A 27,656-nucleotide genomic window follows, 5' to 3' on the forward strand; every position below is an offset into this window, starting at 1 on the left:
GGCGACGATGGTACAGGAAAGGGCCAGGAGTGGGAAGGAAGAGGCCGTGGCCTTAATTAAGGTACATCCCCAGCATTTGCCTGTTAAAAATGGGAAACTACGGAAAACCATATTCAGGGCTGACGACAGTGGAGTTCGAACCCACTATCTCCCGAATACTGGATACTGGGCGCACTTAATTGCCTGCAGCTATCGAGCTCGGTCAAAATGCATTACTAATTTAGTCTTTATTTCCTTATTGCGAGTCCTCTCCTGCCATTGTTTCCACGTGTTTGTATAGGCTACTCATCATTCTCACTGAAATGAAACGGCGTATGGCTTTTAGTGCCGGGAGTGTCCGAGGACATGTTCGGCTCGCCAGTTGCAGGTCTTTTGATTTGACGCCCGTAGGCGACCTGCTAGTCGTGATGAGGATGAAATGATGATGAAGTCGACACATACACCCAGCCCCCGTGCCAGCGAAATTAACCAATAACGGTTAAAATTCCCGACCCTGACAAGAATCGAACCCGGGACCCCTGTGACCAAATGCCAGCACGCTAACCATTTAGCCATGGAGCCGGACATCATTCTGACTGATTATAGTGGATAAAATACAGGGCACTTGATTATTACAATGGTGGTTGGGTAGTTCATATCTGGACAGGCTCCGCACCCTGAAACTATCAGGAGAATGAACAAGAAACATTTCTTTTTTTATTTTACTTCGTTAAAAAAGAAGTCCACTTGGAAGTAGTCTACAGTCAACTCTGAACTCTTTGCATGCTAATAATCTCAAGAATAAGTTCGTGATTCATTTTTCTAACTGTTTGATAGCATAAGTAGTTTCTCAGTGGAAATAATCATAATATGACCTCGGGTACAGATATGCAGAAGTTGTGCTATGTAGACGGTTTGCCTATTTGTTTTGAGATTCCAATTGTGCTGCTATTTGGCAATGAAAATGAAATTCAACTGGTTGGTTCCTATGCTTGAGTTAGTTTAATTGTATTGGGTGACAATGAGTGCACCACCGGATCTTCAACGTGCCAAAAATGATATGGAGTATCGAGATTTTCGACTGCTCTACGAAAATCGACTACCACAGCGGGATTGAACAAGCGAACTTGGGGTCATGAGTCGGACACACTACCTCTGATCCATCAAGGTAACTGTTCAGCGACACTGGTATAGAACTGGGAAGGTAGCGGCCATAGGATTATTTGCATTTACTGGTGTGCAATCAAGGAAAACTATCTGTCGAAGCTAGGTTTCGCACCCACTATCTCCTGAATACACACTTACTCCATCATCAGTACCGAAAAGCCAACATACTCTGTAACTATAATATATCCCATACCGAGAGTGATTGCCAACTGTATCAGCGAAGAAGAAACCCGTGGCCTGTTCCGTTTTCATAATTCGGTATATTCCCACTATGACCATTTTATATATGAATCGATTATTTATGAAAGGGCATAAGTCAGTTTTCAGCGAAAACTTTGGGGTTGGATGCATATTTTTGTTGTGGAAGGATGCATGTCTGACCCTCAGAAGTGTATGAAACAACCTCTTATTTATGTAACGACTTAAGTGAGCAAAGTTACGACTTTTCATAAATAAACGCATTTGTGTGTTCACTGTTGGAAAGGTAAGTTATGGATTTTTCAATTGTTTTCTCCGTTTATTAGTGGGTGGTAGTGCTAAATTTTTTGTAATAGGTAGGGAAATATTCTTAATTTTATTGACTGTATAAAACTATGGATTGTAGTGATTATTTTAAACTTACAGCTTTATTTATGTAAAGACGTAAGTCAGTTATTCTTAAAATGTTTATATACTTCTATTATTAAATTGTATTATTGAGGAACACACTTGCTTTTTTATGCCTATTGCTCACGGTAAAATGTTTCGTAAAATTTGTTGTATAATTAATTTTATAAAAATTTGGTGAAAACAAGTTGTGTTGCTCACGGGAAAATTATTTTATAAAATCCGTGGAAGCATCAGGATGGCCATCTATGAACTCACTTCTGAACTAAGATGTGTATGTGCTGCTATCTATCGAGTATGGCTCCAACAAATTAGCTGCAATTATATGTTGTACAGTGGTAAAAAGGAAGAAAAGAAATGCCAGGAAATGCTGGACTTGGGACTGGATCAAAATAAGAGAAGAAGGTAGAGGATTGCTGTCCTTGGTCAGAAATTAGTTGAGGTTAGAAGACCAGCATTCATATAGGAATTCAGCAATTCTGTTTTCTGCCTCTGTTCTCTCATTTCTGTTGTGGTAAAGTGACGTTTTAACTTCGTACAAACGAGGATATTTCTGGTATTCGTCAGTAAAACATTAACACCTTCATTAGTCCACCCAGATCCTGCCATTTTAGAAAGAAGTGTTTGTTTACAATCGATCTTCACGATCTTCTCACGACGTAGCGCCAGCATCATCGTGATGTCAGCTTCGCTGATTGGTTCGTTTCGTAAAATTAATTTTACGGAATAGAACATGTCCTATTTTATGAAAAGTTTTATCAAAGGTTTTATAAAACTTGAATTTGACCGTGAGCAACAGAAATTTTATAAAATTAAATTGTTGTACAATAAATTTGACAGAAAATTTTACCGTGAGCAACAGGCATTAGAGCTCACCAAAGGCGTGAAAGGAATGGTAATAAATATATTATTTCAACAAATTTAAAGAAAGATATACAGGTTTATTTATGAAAAGGCGCAAGACTAGTATCCTTCAAAAAAGTTCATATGCTTCAGTTATTAAACTACATTGTTAAGGATCGTACTTCCATCGTGTAAACTTGCCAAATATGTAGCGGAAGAATTTTACGGACTTAGTTTCATCAATGATGATATTTTACAATTTACGAGCAGCTGATGTTTTTGGCTTATGCCCCTTCATAAATAACCGATTCATATATCAAGTAATTTACGGTGTTCAGTTTTAACTAGAGGCATCATAGTACTGCTAGCGGAAACTCACACCATTTTCTTTATAAACGAAGTCATAATTGTTGTTCTTTGTTACTTTATAGTCTTAAAGATATAGCAGAGACCCTGACATGCTCGATTAAATAGTAACGAAGAATCAAAAGTTCTTACAGAAAAAATACAAAAAATAAAGTACGGTAGCCTAATCTATAAGTGCAGCTCGCATCAGCTTTGTATATCGAAGCCCACTTTACTCACCATAATGGCGTTCCGTTACGGGAGTATTACGATGGCCATGCTTCTGACCTCCACAATCAACTGTACGTCGTGATAGAACTACACAAAAATAGATCCAACCATGGCTCCAACGAGCTTCCAACACGCGAAGAAGTTCTAACTCATCAATGTGTAATAAATAAGACAGAGAATTCTGTGAAGCCACGTAACACCTACTCAAATTCGTATTAAAAATCTCTTACAAATTGCTACGAGTTCCTATCTACGAAAGCTATGCATATAAGCTATAATAATAAAAATAATAATAACGAGCAAACTGGCTGCGCGGTACGGTCTACGTTAGTTGTTAACTTGCATTCGGGTGATGATGGGTTCGAACCCCGCCATCGGCAGCCCTGAAGATGATTTTCCATAATTTCCCATTTACACCCCAGCAAATGCTGTGGCTGTACCTTAATAAACCCCACGATCGCTTCTTTCCAAGCCCTTTCCCACCCCATCAATGTGGTAATAATAATAATAATAATAATAATAATAATAATAATAATAATAATAATAATAATAATAATAATAAAGAAGTTTCCTTAGAGCTGACAGCATCATGGTCAGAAGAGATTAATTTTTGAATTTTTGGAACTGCAGCAATAATGCCATCTAGCAGAGATGAGTGGCAGTGGAAGAGATATATCACTTTTCAATTGGCAGCAGTCAGTGCAATATCATTGTTGGTCAGTTTCATGAACTTATAATATTCTAGGCCACTGCATTTAACTTCCTTCCAGCTCGGCGACATTAAGGCATCTCATGCACCGTGAGTATGATTTCCTTCTACTTCATGGCTCCCTTTCCTCGTATTATTTTTCATCGCCTTTAACTCGTTATTGCGATGGTTTACACAATTTTTACAATGCATATAGACATTTTTTCCTGTTTTGATCCGGTTAATATTGCTATACCACTGTAAATTAATCGATTAATATATAACCTAGTGCACTTAAATACACAGTGCAAGAAATTCTCTAAAGCCACCCGTGATGTTCATACAAGAAACCAGACAGACAACAAATGAATTGAATCCAGTTTCGACTCTCATAGGCCTATACCTAATCCGGCACTAAACCGAAGTATGAGGCAAAAATTTGAAGTTTCCAGATAAAATTGTAATCTTATATAGGGAGATTATTATTATTATTATTATTATTATTATTATTATTATTATTATTATTATCATCATCATCATCATCATCATCTGTTTACCCTCCAGGGTCGGTTTTTCCCTCGGACACAGGGAGGGATCCCACCTCTACCGCCTCAAGGGCAGTGTCCTGGAGCTTCAGACTCTTGGTCGGGGGATACAACTGGCGAGAATGACCAGTACCTCGCCCAGGCGGCCTCACCTGCTATGCTGAACAGGGGCCTTGTGGAGGGATGGGAAGATTGGAAGGGACAGGCAAGGATGAGGGAAGGAAGCGGCCGTGGCCTTATGTTAGGTACCATCCCGGCATTCGCCTGGAGGAGAAGTGGGAAACCACGGAAAACCACTTCCAGGATGGCTGAGGTGGGAATCGAACCCACCTCTACTCAGTTGACCTCCCGAGGCTGAGTGGACCCCGTTCCAGCCCTCGTACCACTTTTCAAATTTCGTGGCAGAGCCGGGAATCGAACCCGGGCCTCCGGGGGTGGCAGCTAATCACGCTAACCACTACACCACAGAGGCGGACATTATTATTATTATTATTATTATTATTATTATTATTATTATTATTATTATTATTATTATTATTATTTCCTTCTACGCTTATATTTTTTCATTCTTCGAAGGGTCGGACTTCTTCCTCTTTCCCCTATGGCTTGTTTCTCTTCAAACTGTCAAAACTTAAATCATCATCATCACCATCTGTTTACCCTCCAGGTTCGGTTTTTCCCTCGGACTCAGCGAGGGATCCCACCTCTACTGCCTCAAGGGCAGTGTCCTGGAGCTTCAGACTCTTGGTCGGGGATACAACTGGGGAGAAAGACCAGTACCTCGCCCAGGGGGCCTCACCTGCTATGCTGAACAGGGGCCTTGCGGGGGATGGGGAAGATTGGAAGGGATAGACAAGGAAGAGGGAAGGAAGCGGCCGTGGCCTTAAGTTAGGTACCATCCCGGCATTTGCCTGGAGGAGAAGTGGGAAACTACGGAAAACCACTTCGAGGATGGCTGAGGTGGGAATCGAACCCACCTCTACTCAGTTGACCTCCCGAGGCTGAGTGGACCCCGTTCCAGCCCTCGTACCACTTTTCAAATTTTGTGGCAGAGCCGGGAATCGAACCCGGACCTCCGGGGGTGGCAGCTAATCACGCTAACCACTACACCACAGAGGCGGACATAATAATGGTTTTACGTCCCACTAACTACTTTTACGGTTTTCGGAGACGCCGAGGTGCTGAATTTTAGTCCCGCAGGAGTTCTTTTATATGCCAGTAAATCTACCGGCACGAGGCTGACGTATTTGAGCACCTTTAAATACCAGCCGATTGAGCCAGGATCGAACCTGTCAAGTTGGGATCAGAAGTCCAGCGCCTTGACCGTCTGATCCACACAGCCCGGTTCCAATGGTTTTTAATCCTATAATGAGAACAGGAACCGAGAGGGAGTTTAACTATGGAGCTGTCTGATATGAAAGGTTTGGATCTCTTCCTCTTACGATTAGAGTTAAGAGGGGATGATAATTACGTCATACTTCCCCTTAAAACGATAACCTCGTCGCCATAAGACATATCTGTGTCGGTGCAACGTAAAAAAAAAAATTAAAATAACGATAACCACCGGGCGAGTTGGCCGTGCGCGTAGAGGCGCGCGGCTGTGAGCTTGCATTCGGGAGAGAGTGGGTTCGAATCCTACTGTCGGCAGCCCTGAAGGTGGTTTTCCGTGGCTTCCCATTTTCACACCAGGCAAATGCTGGGGCTGTACCTTAATTAAGGCCACGGCCGCTTCCTTCCCACTCCTAGGCATTTCCTATCCCATCGTCACCATAAGACCTATCTGTGTCGGTGCGGCGTTAAGCCCCTAGCAAAAAAAAAAAAAAAACGATAACCATCAATCACCCACCTTCACAGTACCCCCAGTGCCAGATCTTCATTAGGCTCACATAATTCTTCTCCGCCGTCACAAGCTCTACATCCATGAAAGACCTGCCTGGTCGAGGCGGTAAAGGCTTGCCAGGTATACTCGGAAGTACGTGGGTTCGATTCTCTGTCAAGAAGTCGAAAAATTTAGGAATGAGCTTTCCGCTTCTCGAGGTGCAATCAGCTTACTCCAAAACTGAGCACCAGGTTGAGTCGTGGGGGCAAAGGCGATCGGTCATATTCCACTTTAGTGGAGTGGTGGAAGCCTTTACCTTCCATTTTTCCGAGGTCTTCATGTCCTATACGGAGATGGTTTTGTTTCTCCATCCATCAGTTGAATAGGTGGTCAAAGACTAAACTCTATTCAACATTAGCATCGTAGTACCTGTACGCAAATGTTTCGCTTTCCAAAAGACACAGCAAGCAGAGAATTGACAATTGAGCTTAAAATGGCAAACGTTGCTAAACAAGGGGTATTCTTCATTAAGCTAGGACGTGTGCGAATATCACATAAATGTATACTTATATCCGGGTTTATCGTTATGTCGGTCTTCATTACATTGATGCTCGACTTATTATTATTACTGGAAATACGAAAGTAAAGCTGAATTGCCTTCAAAATGAGAGAAAATTAGAGGGCTCCGAACGGACTGCTCAGTTAAAAACTCTCTCCTCCTCCACCCACTGCTTTTTCCTTAGAAATGAGAAATAGTTATGATCAAAGAAGAAAGTCATGATCCGTACTACTTATGACGGTAAAGTAAGAGTATTTGTCTCCGAAAGCAATATTCAGAGCCATGATGCAGTGATGGTAATCGCTGTAATGTATGGCCCACCAAACGAAAAAAATGTATACTTTTCAATAATAATAATAGGCCCCTACGTGTGTAACGTCCCTTTAATTACTATCGTTCTTGAGAGACACCAGTGTGCTATGTATTTCCCCTTAAAAATTAACCACCGCCACCATTTCTTTCACAACTGACCTCTCTTAAATGCTAATCGACTGTACCAAGATTCGATCTTACAATCATTAAGTCCAGCTCCTGACCAACTACACTTCGCAGCTGGCTTTAACCACAGAAAAACATACCATCAAGCAATAAAGGTGAATGATCAGGATAAAACAACGAACAACAAAGAAAATAGTTTATCAAGGATTTAGAAATGTTTTAGAATAAATTCACTCCTTCTGTACCGAACACTTTCTGAAACTCGAAACAAGTAAATAATTTTCACCCCATACAAGCCGTACAGTCTATTTTAATGTGTATGTAATTTGGAACTATAAGAAAAATGTGGTGTTCTTCGAGAATGACTTGATTTTGCATATGAGTGGTGCAGACCTCCTGTCAATTTCTGACATACCGAGCTCGATAGCTGCAGTCGCTTAAGTGCGGCCAGTATCCAGTATTCGGGAGATAGTGGGTTCGAACCCCACTGTCAGCAGCCCTGAAGATGGTTTTCCGTGGTTTCCCATTTTCACACCAGACAAATGCTGGGGCTGTACCTTAATTAAGGCCACGGACGCTTCCTTCCCATTCCTGGACCTTTCCTGTCCCATCGTCGCCACAAGATCTATCTGTGTCGGTGCGATGTAAAGCAAATAGCAAAAAAAAAAAAAAAAAAAAAAAAAAAAAAAAAAAAAAAAAAAAAACTGACGTTTTTGGATTAAGACAAGACACATGTCCACAATTTTTAGAAAAATTTAATGCACAAACATCCTTTTCTAATTTCTCTCCTAATACTTCCTCATACAATCTCATATTTCTAACTCCTATGCCAAGTTTGTTTATTGCAAAGTTGAAAATTTTGACATGAAAGGTTTGCATTCTGTTCTGTCGATATGTTAAGCGATGTAAATGCGATGCCCTTCGGATTTTCATCGATATTTTACACATTTCAAGAGTAAAATAGTTACTGAAACAAAACTAAGTGTTTAAAAATACAGTATGTTCCTTTGTTATCTGCCCTTCGGATGTTTCTGGACTTTTGTCAAGTGACACGTTTCGCACGTGTTAGTCTCAATAAGCACGAAAGGGTGCAGAATACTGCCGATGCGATGTTTATTATGATTTAAAACGTTAAAAATACCGCGAACGTCAGGAAGAAACTAGGTAAGATTGTTTCTTATATTAATGTTTAAACGTACCACATATTAACATTACAATTCCACCAAACATTTAAAATCGTTTTAAAGCACACGTTGATTGACCAGACTTTTGTCGAAGCAATATTTGTTATACCATGTACAATACTGTCTTTGTTAGTTCAGTAGGAAAAATGAGCCAGCCGACATCTGAATACGATGACTGCAGCAAGGCTTGGCAGAGGAATGATTTTATTACAAAGTTTGTTTAAACTTACTTTTTATTTCAGCGTTCATCAATCACTGTTTTATAACAAAGACTATAACTGGATAACAATGCTTTTTGTGCGAGAATCAGCTGATCCAGACAAGTGAAGACAACATACCTGAGATAATGAATTCCCTCGCGCATGGTGGACAGGAGAGTACCGTATGAGAACCTTGACTGAGTGCACTGCACACCTCACGCAGGTCTGAGCTGGAAAGCGAAACGGGCTGAGAAGGAGATGGCCGTGAAACTGCTAGCAGCGCCACTACCGGCTTGTCAATGCCACGCAACACAATGGCATCTCAAGCATTCTCTACTGTCACTGCCAGTATAATGTAAACATGAATATGGCCACCTCGCCTTCCCGTTATCATCAGCTCTCCTTAACCCTGCCGCAGAGAAGCCAGTTACACTTCGAAACAGATAAATTGAAGAGTTTTTTAAACAAATTGCATTACATCGCATCGATATTGATAGGTCTTAATGGCGAGGATGGAATAGGAAAGGGCTAAAAGTGGGAAGGAAGCGGCCGTGGACTTAATTAAGGTACAGTCCCAGCCTGGTGTGAAAATGGGAAACCACGGAAAACCACCTTCAGGGCTGCCGACAGTGGAGTTAGACCCACTGGTGGTGGTGATTATTGTTTTAAGAGGAAGTACAACTAGGCAACCATCCTCTATATAACACTAAATCAGAGGGAAAATACGGAAGGGGTCCGACACTTCGAAAGATGAAGATATCGACCAAAAGAAGACAAGGGCCACGAAGGCCGTGAAAATGAAAGACTCCCTAGCCCTCGCAAACCTAATAGCTTCGGGGTCTGAAAAGAACAATAGTTGACCAAGAGAGGTCGGATAGGATAGATGAAAGTGAGGAGCCCGGCACAAGTAAGTGTAAGCAATGCCAGGACTCAGCTAAGGGCACCGTGGTCGCCAACTCACGTTCCAAAGTTCAGAGCCCCGGGGGCCCCTTTTAGTCGCCTCTTACGACAGGCTGGGGATACGGTGGGTGTTATTCTACCGCCCCCACCCAAAGGGGGATTCGAACCCGCTGTCTCCTCAATGCAAGCTCATAGCTGCGCTTCCCTAACCGCACGGCCAACTCGTTCGGTAACTAGGTGTGCGTGTGTCGTCTTCAACATTAGAATTCCTGAGAGGTAGGGTCCCATTCTCACAGACACGTACGTCGCTTACAGGCGTCAATTCGATAGACCTGTTCCAGGCCTGTCCGGAGGCCATACATACATACATACATACATACATACATACATACATACATACATACATACATACATACATTTTCATCATCCAGTGGAATAACTGTTGTAACAGTTCTCGTGATTAGTTGTGAGATACGAAATATTCTACTATATTTTTGTTGACAAGTGACCCGTTTTCATTTTACTGTCCATGCCATTCAAACAGCCATCTGTGAAAGAATCGATATAATGAAAAAATCAGTCGATATTAGCATCGACTTGCCCACATGACGCAATGTTTTACACGCACTGGAAAAGGTTTATGATGGTATGTTTTTATGTTAGTAGAAGTTGAGTGCCGTAACTACAGTATCGTAAAGTTTCACTTTGCATATAGTTTTGAAGAATGTAACCAAATAAAATTCGAGATAGTATGAAATAAAATTACACTTAGCTGTTTCTATGTGATGCCTCGACAGATATGTAGTATGGAATAAAATGATACATTCTCGTTCCAAATGAGTGCAGCTATAATGTCGATTCGCGAGCGCTAAAACCAGGCGTGATATATCTTATTTATCTCACTCCCTCCTTCTGGGATTTAAATGTAATCCCTTTGTTTATTCTGAGAGACTAGAAGTAAGTCAAATTAAATCAAATCAATATAGAATCTTCTCCACTTCTAGAGTGGCAAGTTCTGCATAAAATCACTTCACTGCAATTAAATACAGTAAACATTAATGAGAGACATATAATAATAATAATAATAATAATAATAATAATAATAATAATAATAATAATAATAATAATAATAATAAAGCCGGGCTGAGTGACTCAAACAGTAGATAGCTAGCCTTCTGACTTCATGTGTGCCGCTTCGATCCAGTGGTATCTGAAGATGCTCAAATACGTCGGTCTTGTGTCGGTAGACTTACCGGCACTTAACCAATGGTAATGCTAATAATGGAATAATAATAAGAAGAATAAGTTTCATTTTACGATCTGCTTTACATCGCACCGACACAGATACCGGTATAATAATAATTTCGTGTGGCTATTTCTAGGCAGACCCACCGATGAGGGTGGGCGGCATCTGCCATGTGTAGGTAACTGCGTATTATTGTGGTAGAGGATAGTGTTATGTGTGGTGTGTGAGTTGCAGGGATGTTGGGGACAGCACAAACACCCAGCCCCGGGCCATTGGAATTAACCAATGAAGGTTAAAATCCCCGACCCGGCCGGGAATCGAACCCGGGACCCTCTGAACCGAAGGCCAGTACGCTGACCATTCAGCCAACGAGTCACAGATACCGGTAGGTCTTATAGGAAAGGGCTAGGAGAGTGAGGAAGCTACCATGGCCTTAATTAAGATACACGTAGCTGTGAGCTTACATACGGGAGTTGGTGGGTTCGAATCCCACAATTGGCAGCTCTGAAGATGTTTTTCTTTTTTTTAACCAAGGCAAATGCTGGGTCTGTAGCTTAATTAAAAACACGGCCACTGCCTTCCCAATCTTAGCCCTTTCCTGTCCTTGCATCGCCATAAACCTTCGATGTGTTAGTGCGACCACTACCGTAGCACATAATAATAATAATAATAATAATAATAATAATGATAATAATAATAATAATAATAATAATAATAATAATAATAATAATAATAATAATAATAATGAGTTTCACGTCTTTTCGAATACTACTGTATCTGTCTTATAACACGTCGGAGTGGCACAAATTTGCACTTAAAAATGGGTTTCTTAACGTACCAGCTAATCTACTGCTACTCTCTCGAGTTTAAAACCGCTCGTAAATAACAACAGCTTAACAAGCGAACGCTTATTCGATTACAATATGCAACTGCTCGGAGGGACAAAGCGGTAAGATGACTAGATTCGTTATTTTCTTTGGTTTGGGAATCAGAATACGGAAATGCTTCCTGAGCGCTGGTAAAACAACCTGAATATTTCTCGTACTGAAGAAAAGTTCCAAAATTGGTTCGATAGCGAGTAGGAATATTTCAAGGTTTGTTTTTTCGGGTGAAGAAGGGACATTAGAATATCAGACAAATGGCCATTGCATAACTCTGTTTCAAGTATCAAATCATCTAGGGTCCTGGAATGAGAGGGAAATAAGTACTATTCCGTCTCTGAGTAATAGCAACTGGAAACGGGCAGAAACCATATCCTCGTTGATAAATGGGTATTCACTGCTATAGCGAGAAATGATGGTTCGGGAAAGAATCCTACGTCAAGAACGCTGGAATCACTGTACTTTCACTCCGTTCTCTCCTAACAACCTTTCTACATACTGTAATAATAGTCGTTCGTGAGAAAGCATCTCAAGTGACAAATAGACACAGAGTCTCGAACTCTTCGCTGAAAATAAGTTCCCAGACTTCAGCGATCAAACTAGATCAGATCAAATTTCTAAGACGCTCACGCAAGTCTAAACGTGACTCACTAATAGCTGGAGGATTAAAAACCATTTTCTCTATTCCTTCTTTAGAACATGGAAAGAAAATAATACTGCAGATGTGCCAATTTTCAAAAGTAAAAAATCAGGAGACCTTTTTACGGCATATCACATGTTACGACACATCATTAAATATTTGACACATTATATTACTTTATTACGGAATTCCTCTTAATGTATTTTGTTTTATAAATACTAAAATACTGCATATATCTGAGCTTTAGAATTCACGACTGACTCTTCATCGTAACTGAATCGTTTGTTTCAGAAACGACACTTCTCCAACGTACCAAATTGTTCAGAAAACAGGAAAAACTGTCTGTAGTGTGTAATGTCATTTCTAACCTTCCGATATTTATTATGCTTATTCTACTGTTGTAATGACTATGACAGATAGGTTGTTTGTATGAATTAGTCCAATACGTTCCTTTACAGACTTTGTTGAAAATTGTAGAGACGTGCTGTTTCTGCAACAAACACCATTAATGAGAATATAAGGAAGTGAAACATTGATTTTAACGTCATTTCAATTTCAAAAGGAACTGTATTAAATAAAGTACAAATTTTGTACTGAGGCAATACAGTGTTTAAACCCATTATTTAATAGTTATTTGTAAGACTTACTTATTTGCACACATTATGATTAGATCACATTGTATAGAAAAATAAACAGAATAATACTCCTTTTATGTCCCTTTCGAAAGTACAAAATATATATAAAACAAAACAACATAATATAATACAAGTAACATGTAAGTCTCTTATCTTTGAACAATGCTTCTCACTTCTATTGTGCTGATGTTGCCCATGCAAGCAGTTCATTATAAAACTCATGGCACCGAGCTCGATAGCTGCAGTCGCTTAAGTGCGGCCAGTGTCCAGTATTCGGGAGATAGTAGGTTCGAACCCTACTGTCGGCAGCCCTGAAAATGGTTTTCCGTGGTTTCCCATTTTCACACCAGGCAAATGCTGGGGCTGTACCTTAATTAAGGCCACGGCCGCTTCCTTCCCAGTCCTAGCCCTTTCCTGTCCCATCGTCGCCATAAGACCTATCTGTGTCGGTGCGACGTAAAACAACTAGCAAAAAAAAAAAAAAAAAAAACCTCATGGTGTTCTTCTGGTATGTAAGATTCCAACTTCTTTATGTCTGCTAATTTCTTTTCATTTAATGGAACACAGCCTTTTGGGTAAGCATGTCTAGTTGGTAACACAGGGAGACGGGTTGCAGAAATAAGCAACTTGAAAGTATGAACGCACAGTCCATCAATACAGTATTTTCCTAAGACATGATTTGCCTCATACTGAAACTCCATAAATTGATTTATATGAAAAGCGACTTTTGCATCTCTTTTCACACCTCTTCCTAGCGACTCAAGTGAAGTAAAAACAACACCTCACCAGGATAAGTGTCCTTTCTGCACAAAACGGAAACTTTCATTCGCGACTGACAGGTAGAGATATATGGTAGAAGTGTTTTTTCTGCACAAAATGGTAGCCCTTCGTGCATTAATCATGGCAGTATTAATAACTCATATAGTGTCAAAAAGTGGAGAAGTGCTGTTTCTGCAACAAACGATTCAACTGCATTAGACCTCTTCAGAAATTCTAAACTAAATGTTCAAAGCACTTCCCTTGCTGAACACATTTTAAGGTTAAAAGTTCTTTTTCAGATGATTATTCCGCGAACATTCATCTGATCTGTGCTTTGTATTTGTAAATATTCTAAAAATAACTCTCACAGTCGGAATTGCTATGCGGAAATCATAAAATGAAAAAAATTACACGAGATATTATGTCATACTTAAAATCACTACCAGCTGGTTGTATCTGCCCTGTCATTGCGCGCTGAACATGAATTCTCTCCAGGTACTTAAAGAACAAGTAAAAACGTGGGATATTCGAACAACACGAGAATACTAAATCTACTTTGAAAATAGGGAGATCAGGAAAGGGGGAGGAAGGACCAAAAATGAAGAGTCTCCCGCTTAAATTGGGGGAGTTGGCACGTCTGAATATCGTATTTAAACAATTTCAGTTGGTTTGTTGACATAATTATTTGTGACTACTCAGTTGCATAACAACTTGTTCGATGAAATCTTACGGTGCACTCCGAGACGGAATATTCGGAGCGATACATCGTGGTGATGACAGTGGTAGTGACCGAGCGAGTGGCTACGTTGCTCGAGTCTCGTATTTGTCAGCTTGCATTCGGGAGATAGTGGGTTCGAACCCCACTGTCGGCAGCTCTGAAGATGCTTTTCCGTGGTTTCCATTTTCACACCAGGCAAATGCTGGGTCTGTACCTTAATTAAGGCCACGACCCGAAGTGTCTGTGTCGGTGTGACGTAAAGCAAATGGTGGTAGTGATTACAGTTTTCCTAGTAAGATTTTGAAACAAAAATGATATTTTCATACACCGGTGGACACTCTAAACTTTCCGCTGTTTGTTCGGCAATTTTTAAAGGTCCTGCGGAGACTTTTAAATGACACCTGTGTGACCCCACTCCAACTCAAAAGTTACTTTTCCTAGCATTCAAAATGCCCCACACAAACCAGTTTTAACCTGATTAGCTTCAAACTTTGCACAAAAGTGCACCTATAATATGTTGTTCATATATAACTTGTAGCATTTAAAAAAAATGGCTGAAAACTTTCAGAAATACAACACATGGAAAAATAAACTGTTTATACAATGCATTTCCATTAACTAACAGAAATGTTGTTAAAAATATAATATTTTAATTAATAACTAGCATAATGCTATACATCATTCCTTGACCTTTCTAAGCTTAACAACCAAGTGTCCAACCAGAAAACATGAAATTGGTGCACTTGGAGCATTTTGAAAAGGTCTACCTTTTTCGAAAGAAAGAACATAATTCCGAATTCGAATTTTGATTTTTATAAATTTAGACTATGTTGTTTTGCCAAAATTAATATACAGTACATACCGTACAAAATTACGTGGGGAAATATAAAGAGAAGATATTATCCTCTCGTAACTCTTAATTATTACTTGAGAACGGGGAAGAGTCCCAATCTCTTCAGGGTGGCCCCGAAGGGTCATGGCCTACTAAGTGACCGCCGCTCAGCCTGAAGGCCTGCAGAATATGGAGTGTCATGTGGTCAGCACGACGAATCCTCTCGGCCGTTATTCTTGGCGTCCTGGACCGCGGCCGCCATCTCACCGCAATTGTAATCACGCAGACTGAAGGGAACTTGAACCAGCCCTCAAGTCCAGGTAAAAATCCCTGATCTGGCCAGGAATCGAACCCGGGGTCTCCGGGTAAGGGGCAGGTACGCTACCCCTAGACCGCGAGGCCGGGTGCTCAGGATGAAGGTGTCAGCAAAGAGCTATGATAGATGTGAAAATCAAAGACTCCCAAGGCTTTGGAAACCTAATGTTGTCGGGGTCGGAAGAGGACAAGAGTTTTCCAAAGAGATGGAAGAGAACAGAGACAGTGAAATGCTCAGCACAAGTGGAAGCAATGCTAGAATCAGAGAACCTGCGGTCGTTGTACCACGCTTCCATTCGTAGTCACATTTGAGATTGACAGTGTGGATAAATAGCTGTTCTTAAAATTAGATTGTTAGCCCCTTATAATTCAAGTAGTTGTGATCACTTGAAGAACAATGGTATCAGATCAAACCACGAAAGAGATCAATTAAAAGAAGAAAAATTTCGAACTCTCCGGACCTAGTAAATCGTCAAGTTATTAGTAGAAGGGGGGTCGTAAAGAAAGCAACATGAGAGACAGGAGCGTGTACGTGATGTCTCACCGCGTACGAGACCCTGCGGGTATATTTAAAACTTCTCAGGACGTTTCCTGAATGGTTGAGGAACCCGATTAGTTGCTCTGACGCAAACAAACAAACAAACAAACAAACAAACAAACAAATAAACAAACCTAACAGAGTCTAACAGATACTGAAGGCAAACGGAACCGGATATTTTGAACGCTTCCTTGAGGGTACTTAAGAAGACCTAATGTCCTTAGATTAAAGTGTATGTGTATGTTTAGTACTCAGCCCGAAGGCTGGTTGGATCCTCAACAGTTCCGCCATCAGCTGTCATAGATGGCCTAGGCATCACTGAAGAGGCGTACTAGGGAAATGAGGAGTGAGGTAGTTTCCCGTTGCTTTCCTCACCGAGCCAGAAGTTGCTATTACACATCAGTCTGCCAAGCCCACTGAAATGCATGCACCAACTGACCCTATGAGCAATATTTTCACACCATTCATAGCAGGGACTGGCTGCAGAAGGAATGGCATTACTAGCATTACTCATACCTCAGTCACTTTCATTTTGTCAAAGCTAAGGATAAAGCTGAGACAGATCAATGAAAGTAACAAAATTGCTCTAGCCCATACCAGAAGACATAGTGCACTGTAAACACTAGGTCCTGCCAGCAAAGGCACTAGATTAAAGTACGTGATGAAAATGCTACAAACAGACCGGTGGTGGATGTTGTGGTCGAGAGTATAATGAGTTTTAATTAACTTGACCAGCTGAAACCCATGCAATTATACGTTTCGGTCCAAAATTCTCTGGTGGTGGTGATTTTTGTTTTAAGAGGAAGTACAACTAGGTAATCATACTATTTAATTTAATTTAATTTATTAAATAATTCTTCACACCGTGGAAGCTTCACTTCTAAGGTAATCATACTCTCAAAATTCTCTGGATGGAGGTAAATTTAAAGGTTCAAGCATGGCTGTCTCACTCAAACATATCTGTTACTACCGGAAAAAAATACTTCTACTACTCGACTGCTATTTAGGTTATTTTCTGGGTTGAACCGTGTTGTTGTTTTCTGTATATCCCATACAGTTTGCCGACGTTTCGAATACATTGCAGTATTCTTTGTCAAGGCCACTGAAATACCCCTACTCGATCCGAGGTAATCAGTCTCCCAGGCAGCTGCCTGCAATGTATTCGAAACGTCGGCAAACTGTACGGGATGTACAGAAAACAACAACACGAATCCACCCAGAGAATAAACTAAATAATTCTACACACCGTGGAAGCTTCACCTGTAAGATATTCGACTTTTGTTTTAAGGGAGAAAGGAACGGAGTTTTCAGCTCCAAATAATAATAATAATAATAATAATAATAATAATAATAATAATAATAATAATAATAATAATAATAATAATAATAATAATAACCGAGCAAGTAACCGTGCGGCTTGAGTCACGTAGCTATCAGCTTGAATTCGGGAGATAGTGGGTTCGAATTCCACTGTCGGTATTCCTGAAGATGGTTTTTCGTGGTTTCCCATTTTATACCAGGCAAATGCAGGGGCTGCACCTTAATTAAGGCCATTGTCGCTTTCTTCTCATTCCTAGTCATTTCCCATCCCATCGTCGTCATAAGACATATCTGTGTCGATGCAAAGTAAAGCAAATTCTAAAAATAAATATAAATGTTCTCTTCTTCTTCTTCTTCTTCTTCTTCTTCTTCTTCTTCAGCGTTTGTCCCGTCTGATGGCAAGATCCGCTGTGTGGATTCGTTTTCTCCATTTAGTTCGTTGTGCACAGTATCGACCCATCGCTTTCTTGGTCGTCCCTTAGGCCTCTTTGCAGCGACTTCCAATGTACACGCTGACTTTGCCAATATATTGTCCTCTGTACGCAACACATGACCAAACCAGCGTAGACGCCTTTCCTGCATTTTCTTCTGGATCGGTTTCCTAATAACGTCGTGTGAAATGTGATCCAGTCTAGTGATACCAACTGTCTACCTAACCATCTTCGTCTACGTGACGCTTAGTCGGTGTTCTACTTCCTTTGTAGCTTGCCAACACTCGGTGTCGTAAAGCGCGTCTGAACGGATAACAGTCCGGTAGATCTTAGATTTCAGGTGGTCCTTCATCCGACGGTCGTACGTGACGCCCGTTGTCAATCGCTACTTCAGCCAGGCTGCGTGTATCCTTATGTTTATCTCATCAGTAAGTCGACCACCGTCTAAGATTATTGAGCCAAGATACTTACATTTCTCTACTCGTGGTAGATCTTCAGCGTCAACGTTGTTGGCTCGAACTTGTCGAGGATCTAATGTCTTCCTTTTGTCGTGGCGCAGGCCGTATTGCGCTAGTCTGTTGTTCCAGTCTTCCGTTCGGCGTTGGAGATCAAAGTTATTCTCCGCAGCCAACATGACATCATCAGCGTAGAGAAGTGCCCATGGTATTAGTTTGTGCAGGTCTGATGTAACGGTGTCCATCACAAGAATGAAAAGCAGAGGTGAGTAGGCGCAGCCTTGGCGGAATCCTACAGTGATGCGGAAGTCATTGGACGCACCTGTGGCAACTTGAACATAACACCTTGGTTATACGTAGAGCAACTGTACCCACTTAACAAGGCGCTCTGGAATGCCAAGTTCTCGTAGCGATAAACAGATTAGGTCATGTGGTACCCGACTGAAGGCCTTCTGAAGGTCCAGGAAAGCGTGCATTACGTCTGTTGTGCCACAATTTTTCACAAATCCAGCTTGATTCTTTGTAAGTTTGGCTATCTCACAAATCCTTTGGTCGAAATATGTTCGAAGACCTTCATCGCGTGGCTCAGAAGTCTGATCGGGTGGTAATTAGAACAATCGGCGAGGCTTCCTTCCTTCTTCAAGATCGGTATGCTGATGCTCCGCCGCCAATCTGTTGGTATTCGACCTTCTTTGATGATCTGGTTGGAAAGATGTGTTATCCATGCTGTTGCATCTCACCGTTGAAAGCACCAAAACTCTGCCGGAAGATCATCGGGGTCGGTGGATTTCCCTGGTTTCATCTCCTTCAGAACAGCCTGGACTTCGGCGACGAAAATTCCTTCAGTGCACCTTCAACAGCAGAGGTGATTGGGATTATGGGTGGGGAAATTCTATGGTTGAAATTTTCTCAAAGTAGCTCCTCCTGGGTTCCCTTGCTTTCTTCCAGTCGACCAATAGCTCACCTTTTCGTCATGGATGCCGTAAAAACGCTGGATGACTTTAGTTTTGCGATGCCTCTATTTGATTAGCCTCTCGCCTTAATAACTATATTGTATTGTAACATTTTATGCTAACATACTACGACCACTCCACAAAGAAAATTTAGCTTTTCTATGCTTCCAATATTTCTTCTCGTTTTCGGTTTTAAGGCAAGCTGGAGCACTCGAACACTCGAACACATGGGCGCCCGCAAGGGGGGGGGGGCAAGGGGGGCACTTTCCCCCCCTGGAATTCTAAAAGTATTGATGTTCAATTGTTTAATGTCATACCAGATTATTTCATAAACTGAACTTACTGACAGTCATCTAGCATCTGTTATAACTGGAAATTTCTGTAAACAATTTAATGTTGCTGACGTTATATTGGTTTTATATTCAAGAAATTTGTTAATGTGCCCCTCCCCCCTGGAAAAGATCCTGCGGGCGCCCATGCTCGAACATTGTCCTGAAAATAAGGCATGTAAGTAAATCAGCACGCAATGGTCTGTCTTATAAATACCAGTCAACTGCTCTGAAAATCGATCCCAAAACATGTAAGCATTATATGTGAGTTTCCTATCAACAAAGTAACGTAGCCAGCATAGAACACGTTTCTAGAAAAGTGATTGTTTATTTGAAAAATTACTAAATGTGATGTAGAATTGTTTGCAAATATACGGCATAAGGAGATATATTCAAGTGAGATGGGTAAGGAAGGGGTAAGGGAGTAATAACTTCTTGCTCCAGAAAATACACATTCATGACTAGAAGGCGGATTCATATGCGCTAAAGAACAACAAAATATACATGCATTTATGCACTAAAACAAGCAATATATGCATTATTGCATACTTTGAAAATACTTGCTTTCTTTCTATCTATAACGTAGGTTCTGCATATATCCTCTGCTGAAGCAGAGCTCTCTTAGTTGTTATTACTTTTCTTTTGGCACGATTTCTAGTGTTTACTGGTCTTCATACAATGACAAAATTAAAGTACAGGTTATAGATTGAACATGGTGGTGGCTACGACGAGCTCACAATGTACTCAACAGGCTTGCCAACGTCGGCGCATGATACACAACTACTGAATAACACAAAAGGTGAAACAAAAAGACGAAATATTAGAGCTATAAAATATTGGTCAGGACACGAACATTGGTCTGGATTGGTTAGGTCTGGCTAGTGACAAGATCATAGGAATAAAGAGAATTGTCACATTCTTGAGTTTCAATTTGTCTCGGTTTTCATTCTTGTATATGAATAAGAATACATTTTGGAGCGAGTGAGTTGGCCCCTGGCAGGCATCAGGGAAGTCTATTTGTTCTCTGCTTCTTCAGGTATCGTCAAACATGATTTTTCTATGATTCCAGCATCCGAACCGGATACTAAAGAATCATCGAAATGGAACTTACACATTGTCAAGCTCTTGTTAATATTGTCGATTGTCAACAACAATGCATTGTAAAGGCATTCATTTCTTTGCATTGTTGTATCGATTTGAACAATATTCAATATATCGATTATTTTATTCAAAATAATAAAAATGCATTTATATGCGTATACGGTATGTCAAGAATATGCGTGAAACCGTACAGTGTCCTGTACAGCTCCATGGGAATGATATGGGCCTCTATACTCCATTAAAATTACTCCTAAAGGTCGCGTCATTGGTAGCAGTATGGGCGAAGGGGATCGAGCGGCGTCCGGCCAGAACGGAACCCGCGAAAAGAGCGCCTGCGAACAATGGAAAGACAAAGCAACAGCCAAGCCCTCGCGGAATTACGCTCTCAACTTGCAGAGAGAGATAGAAGGGGACGCGATGCTGGAGTAGTCAGATACGCCCCGAGGTGGAGCTTAGCTTCCCAGAGTGCCAAACGAACACAAGGAACTTCCGGTTTTTTATGCACGTGTCACGGGTGCCAACGTCGGATTTTGGCGCGTAAACAATAGAATGATATTTTAATCCAGACATAGGAAAATTATGCGAGACACACCATTGAATAGAGCGGAATTTTCTGCGTTCTCCAGACTAAAAATATGTAATAACTTATGCAGGGGAAGAAATGAGGTCACCAGCTGTCAAGATGTAACATATCGCTAACACATGTGGATACAGCGGCGTCACCCACGCCAAGAATCGCGCTTAGGAGATAGCTCCACCCCCCAGAGGACGCTATGAATTAATCAAAGGCGGGAAGCAAATTACATAAAAACTGCTGATCGTCGGTCCAGCACGCCAGGCTCAAATGAAAGAGGAGACAGAGGGCTACAAGATGCACTATTCAAATATCGTCAATTCTTGGTACGAAAGGAGCTCTTGTTCTTAATGAACCGTGAACGTTGACGCCCCCGAGCTTCCGGTGGGTAAGATAATATAAGCCGGGCAGGCCATTGTAGAGACAGTTGTTCTTTTACGGGTCGGTGAGGAGGACACTATATCCCGCGGTGCCCCAGTTTAAGTCAGAAACCCTTGACCGTGTATTGAAAGCGCCATTGTGTCCAGCACGCTTTGTGAAGTGAACGGGAGGCCAAACGAGCCTAGGTATTGTTCCTGTGCTGCGTGTCAAACTAGTAAAAACCCGCGGGCATAATTTGCAAACAAGTATTGGAATTCGGCTGAGACAGTGCCGGCTTTAATGAGTCAGTCAAATTCATAATTTGGTATCACCCAACGTGTTACTTTGAATCAGGGGCTCGAATCTCGTGAGCCACCCGATTCTTACTGTGAACGCGGGTGTAAACTCTGAAATAGAGGACGTGTGACGAGTGTAAAAGTGTTACCCACTTGGATTACTGTAAGATTTCAGCTGTGACGAGTTCCCCATGATGTCGGACTTGTATGGACCAGGGATGAAGGACTGCACGCCCGCCACCTACCGAGTGGTCATGGAGTACTAAGAACTTCACCATGGGTCTCCCGTGGCGGAAGAATCAACGGCCACCAAACAGATGAGTGATGTCCAAATTTAATTTCTAAGCATGACATAACCCGGGGATAGGATTAGCGTTCTTTTGTAAATATCAAAATGTTGTAAGTTAATGCATGTCCTATATGGAAATTTTATTGATTTTATAATGTTGAAGTAAAATTTAAGGGAGCTGAATTCCCGGACGACTCATATTTCTTTCTTAATGGTTAGCTTATCGTGAGGGTTATATTTTTAATGTAGAATGTCCTAGCAAATATGGGAACAAGGTTAGGAGAATATTTGAGTTTCCCGTAGGGGCGGTTGGAAACATAGTGCTGGCAAGCAGGGAAATTGTCGAAATGTTGGTAGTCACTGTCCCACGTGGTTGTCGGATATGCCAGGGAAACTCATGGGTCAGTCAGATAATGCATGCCTAGCTTACAGATATAATCCGTGCATGTACATCAAGAATGAAGAAAATCCCGACCGGGAGAGGTACATACTGTGTGATCTAGATAGGTGTGAGGGACCATGTGCAAGTCTCCCGTGATTTTTGATTAATGGGCCATAATGGTTTGGAGTGTATTTTTTTTATCTATAGCCGGGGTAAGACCCAGGGGCATGAGTTCCTAATCTTTGGCCAGAAGGTTTAAATATAAGTGTAGTCATGTGGTATGGACGAGGAGCCATGAGAGCCATATGCCCAAGGGAAGAAGATACGCGGTATGAGGCGTAGTGGAAGGGCCGAATAGGAACTTACGATGAGATGATTGAGAAGTGATCGTGCCCACAGTCTCAGTGATAATAATGAGAAGGGAGTGAATAAAAAGAGTATTTCATGGGAATTCCATAATGATATGAATAAACAAATGAAGCGGGCTGTGTATATGTGTGTCCCCGAGATGAGAGGGTAGACGTGTGAGCGAGAGAAGAATCAGAACGGCCGTGCGAAGTGAATGGCCGGCCTTCCTTCTGTTGTGAATGACTGGCTCTCGCCCTCGCGACAGAGGGATCCCTTTAAACCATTGTGTTAAGACTAACTTGGAGCCCTGGGTCAACCTCGCGCTCCCCTCGGTTGGTTTAAATGGCTCAGCTAAGAATACTTGTATAATGATAATATCACGGTAACTTCTTTTAAAAGGGTATTTAATAAATGAGTAGGGATTCCCCCAGATATCCGGCGAGATGAGATTGTAGCTATTCTCGGTATCTACAGAAACCCACAGTACCTCTCGGTCGGGAGTCTGCCAGTTCGACGCCGGATGATGACGGCGCCCTTGAGCGAGCTGCTTCCAAGCTTGCGCTTTGGGCCGGAGACTGTGATAACCATGCTGTTTTCTTTTCTAGGAAGGGTTCTCCGGTGTGCATGAAGTGTATATATCCATATGTTTTGTGTATGTTTCGTAATGATGTGCACATATTTTTGAGTTCAAACAGAACCTATGTGCACGACGTGTGGTCTTGGTGACAGATGAGAAGTCCGGGGTTTAGCAAAAATGGTATTTGTGTTTGTTTGTGCATTATGCAAATGTGTCTTTTAATATGATATTATGTAGCGTAGGCCCCGGTTATGTTCGTGCTTAGAACAGCTAGTGATATTTGTGTATCGGGACATCAAGTCATCTCACGGTGTGATAGACAGAATAATGTACAAATTTCATGAGCGGTATGAATTAATGAGGAAAAATGAACGATAGCAAGTCGCAAAACCTCAATCATACCGTTATGCAGACGACGCCCATGGGCGATTCGTATTTTAAAATGATTATTATTTTCTTTTCATCCCATATGTGGAGAGTCATTGTATAGAGCTGTATCAACCTTTTTAAATTGTTATTTTTGAATAAATTTGCATTCGTAACCCCTATTTTATGGTTCTTGTCATTGGTAGCAGTGGTAAGCAGTATCCAGTAGGCATTCGAACCCAGAGATCCTACTTTCATATTATAGACATAAGGCTCCATCTTAAGGATTTGTTGTTTTTGTTTTTCTTTGAACGTACCACTTCCCCAAGTGCTCAGGCTGCCGGGCCGGCACAGAAAGTAGGAAGGGGAGCGGTTCGAAGCTCGTTAAGCAATTCGACCCGCTCTTCAATCCAATCTCATCCGTGGGTGTTTACCCCGTTACGTGGAGGCATTCTTATGCGTGGGTCATCCATTCGACGCCCGGTAGGGTGTATACTTGGCGCCCTTCGTGGATGGGCATTGTTTATAGTTTACGCTGGAGCATTTTGAGTAAGAGATAGGCCGCCCACAGGGAGGATAGTGTGCTATGATGGAGTCAAATTGCCAGGTTCGTGCCACAATCTGATTACATTTGGTATCGAACGGGTTGGCAATTATTTGGAATGGAGTACCCGCCACGTAACCGAGCGGATGGAGACGTTAAGCACATGTCCGAAGTGCTAAGATTCATAATTATAGATTGGATACTGCAAGGGTTGTTCAGATTGTGTGATACTCAGCAGGACTGTAATGGTCATCGTACGGGCGTGCGTAAGTCACGACTCGTGATGATAACTCACACAAGATCAGCCATGAAAGGGAGCGACGTGAATAATAAATAGGATAGGAAAATGACAAGAACAGAAAAATCATGTGTCCAGTTTAAGTGGAAATCCGCATGAGTGTCGCTCATAAAAGTAAAATGGATACCCGGGACAGACTATGAAGCTGTCATTTCTTTGGGAGACAACGTTATGGTTCTCTCAGTGTGAGGTTAAAACGGCCGGCAAAATTCTTCAAATTTCGCCAGTTACGGGTATCGGCCAAAGATTGTGCGCTGAAGTAACAACATTTGGCAGATATAAATATTTTTTCGAGAGGGCTTTAGACGCCGCGAAGAGAGCAGGGTACCTCAACCCAGGCTCTAATTTTTGCGCAGTGACAGATGCGATGTTGCCAGTTTGAGACGGGTAATTGTCTGCTAACGTCATCTTACCAATCTCAAGGTGATAACATCCATTAGTGACTGGGGTGTGCCATGTTTCCGGCATACGTAAAATCGAGCCCACGGTAGGCCGCGCGCGAGGTTGGAAAACTTATTCCAGGATAACAGGGCTAACGTAGAATCAGTATTATTATTGTTATTATTATTGTCAAATAATATGACGAAATTTCCTATACAATGAATTATGACATTAATATGGTAGGGGGCGTGACACAAGCCGTTTGTAGGCCCAGTTTGGATTGATTTGTTGGAATTTCGAGTAAAGTTAGGTCACGCTGAAATTTGTATTAAATATTTAAATGGATCTATGCTTTCTGTCGATCACCGGTGGTCAATTTTCTGCCCACGGGAGATCCGCTTTCTCCAAGATTGAATTTAATATGGACATGGAGGCCATGAGGGAAATGATGTGCCAATTATTGGCAAAACACGAGGAAGGCTTAAAGGAACATTTCGAAGAACGATTAGACAGAATGACGGAACGTGCAAATCAGCAGGCAGCGGATGTTAAAGCGCAGTTCGAGAAGCAGGGGGAACTTTGGAAGGAACTATTCGGCACGCAGGCAGCAGGCTTTAAGGCGCAGTTTGACACGCAGGCAGAGCTTTGCCAGGCTCAGGCGGCCACGAATAAGGCTTCGTTAGACGAGCTCGCAGAGGATGTGAGATTAGGTCGTGAACGTAGCGACGAAAACGCCGCGAGACTGGAGGCCGAGATGACCGAAGAAATAGGAGTAGGAAGAATCGGTAAAGTTTCTACAGAGCATATAGTGAAGGCAGATGGGAACAACGGAGCAGAGAAGGTGGCTACTAAAGGGGATACCGAAATAGACGCATCCGAAACCCAATGTGACGTCAAGATAGATGAAACTGACGTACGGCGACCACCAGGCTTGGAGATGAGTGACACGCCTGGCGGAGTGTACTCAAGAGTGGAAGAGATAATGGAGATAATAGATGACGTCGCGATAAGCCATCTGGAGGCGAGAGAAGCAGTAGAAACTGAATTGGTAGGAGCAGGAACAGCGAGTATGGCTAAGGACATAGAAGCGTCAGTTGGAGATACTAGGGAGTCGAACTCAGGACTAGAAGATATGGAGTCACGTCTACATCAGGCAGATATCGAACTCAAACCAGAAGATTTAGTGGAAAGAGATGCGACCCCAGACGTCGAAAGGAAGTGCGAGATGGAAAGGTCAAAGAATGAAGCCAGGGAGTGTGGCTCGCTAATGGACGTAGCAGTAGCCGTGGAACAGAGGGACACGAACTGCTGGGAGCAGGTAGTGAACTCCAGAGAAGAAAGGAAGACATTGGGTCATCGGGGAGCAGAGCTGAAAGAAGGGTGCGAGCTATACTTAAGTACCCAGGCCATTGTGAGTGGACAAGAGGCGACAGGCGTATCCCTAGCTTATAATGAAAGAAAGGTCGCTAATGTAAATGTAATGGGAGAAGTAAGTACGAGCGCTAATTCTCGTACGGAGCTAAGTGAACAGGTGATGGAGAACAAACAGTTTCAACCAGCTGGAGAATCGAACTGGGTATCTCAGCCCAGAAGAAGGAAGAAGAATGTATTAGGTCGACGTAAAAGACGATACCGCTACAAGTACGGATGGTTCACTAGACGGAGGAAATTGCTGTCAGGAAGAGAGGAGCGACGCTACGGAAGGACCATGAGATCGCGACCCGTGCAGCGTACCTTACGTAATAACAGAGCTCGGAAGAAGGAGGACCGGTGCAGCTACGGGAACGTTAGCGCAGGAAGGAAGAAGGAAGGGAAGAGTTGTGAACCTCATCCTAAGAAGTGCAGAGGCAGGGGCATCCAATTAGACCCCCACGTCTCAGAGTACGATCCTGGAGGGCGAAGAGAGGATCTACAGGATTAATAGCGGATTGTGGTCGCATGAGAAACTGTATATTATGTAAATAAATTTCACCATAGATGTGGGCAATTTTTTTTTCTCGCCACATATTTTTAAGGGGGCACGAATATATTATTAATTATGTATCAGATGAGACCAAGGTGGAATCAGCGGGAGCCCAGGAGGAGTAAAACTGAACTTGTGTGAAGACAACGGTGCAAGATGTCCAGGCATAGGCCGAGAAGAGTCTGACAGTGAGGAATTATTACCATAGTTTACGGAACCCTACATTGGAACCTAGAGAATAACACTTACGAAGTACGGCCAATGGACGGAAGAACAGAGACCACATGCGACGCTGCGGATAACCAAATTTTACCATTCCCCAGGACAACACCCTGAAGAAGGTCCGGAGGAAGAAGAACCAGGAGAAGCCGAGGATGACGAGGACAACCCGGATCCAATGGAAGAAATGGAAGCCGATGAAGAAGATGATGCCGTGAATCACATTGTTTTGGAAGAAGGGAGCGAGTCCGAGGCATCAGAATGTGAAGATTGTCCAGAATGTTCTGAGAGGACCGGTCTTAGGAATGCTTTAATTAATCTATGCTACCAGATACAACTGGAGAACACAGAGTTGACCGAGAAGGTCCACCAGCTTCGCGACCATCTCCAATGACTACTTTC

General features: G+C 42.0%; 1 protein-coding gene across 7 annotated transcripts in view; it reads right to left on the reverse strand.

Moving 5' to 3' along the window:
* The window catches only part of cu (curled), a 443,224-nt gene that overhangs the window by 66,361 nt on the left and 349,207 nt on the right, over positions 1 to 27,656 (reverse strand). Inside the window, exon 1 of one of the 7 annotated variants that reach the window (XM_067148549.2) lies at positions 8,743 to 8,848. The exons of the other annotated variants lie outside the window; for them this stretch is intronic. Coding sequence (XP_067004650.1) covers positions 8,743 to 8,768 — 26 coding nt within the window. The 5' untranslated portion in view covers positions 8,769 to 8,848. Of the gene's footprint in view, positions 1 to 8,742; positions 8,849 to 27,656 lie in introns of those variants that run through there. 7 annotated transcript variants of the gene reach the window in all.

The sequence above is a fragment of the Anabrus simplex genome, chromosome 5 (assembly GCF_040414725.1).
Source record: "Anabrus simplex isolate iqAnaSimp1 chromosome 5, ASM4041472v1, whole genome shotgun sequence".
Taxonomy (NCBI): Eukaryota; Metazoa; Arthropoda; class Insecta; order Orthoptera; family Tettigoniidae; genus Anabrus; species Anabrus simplex.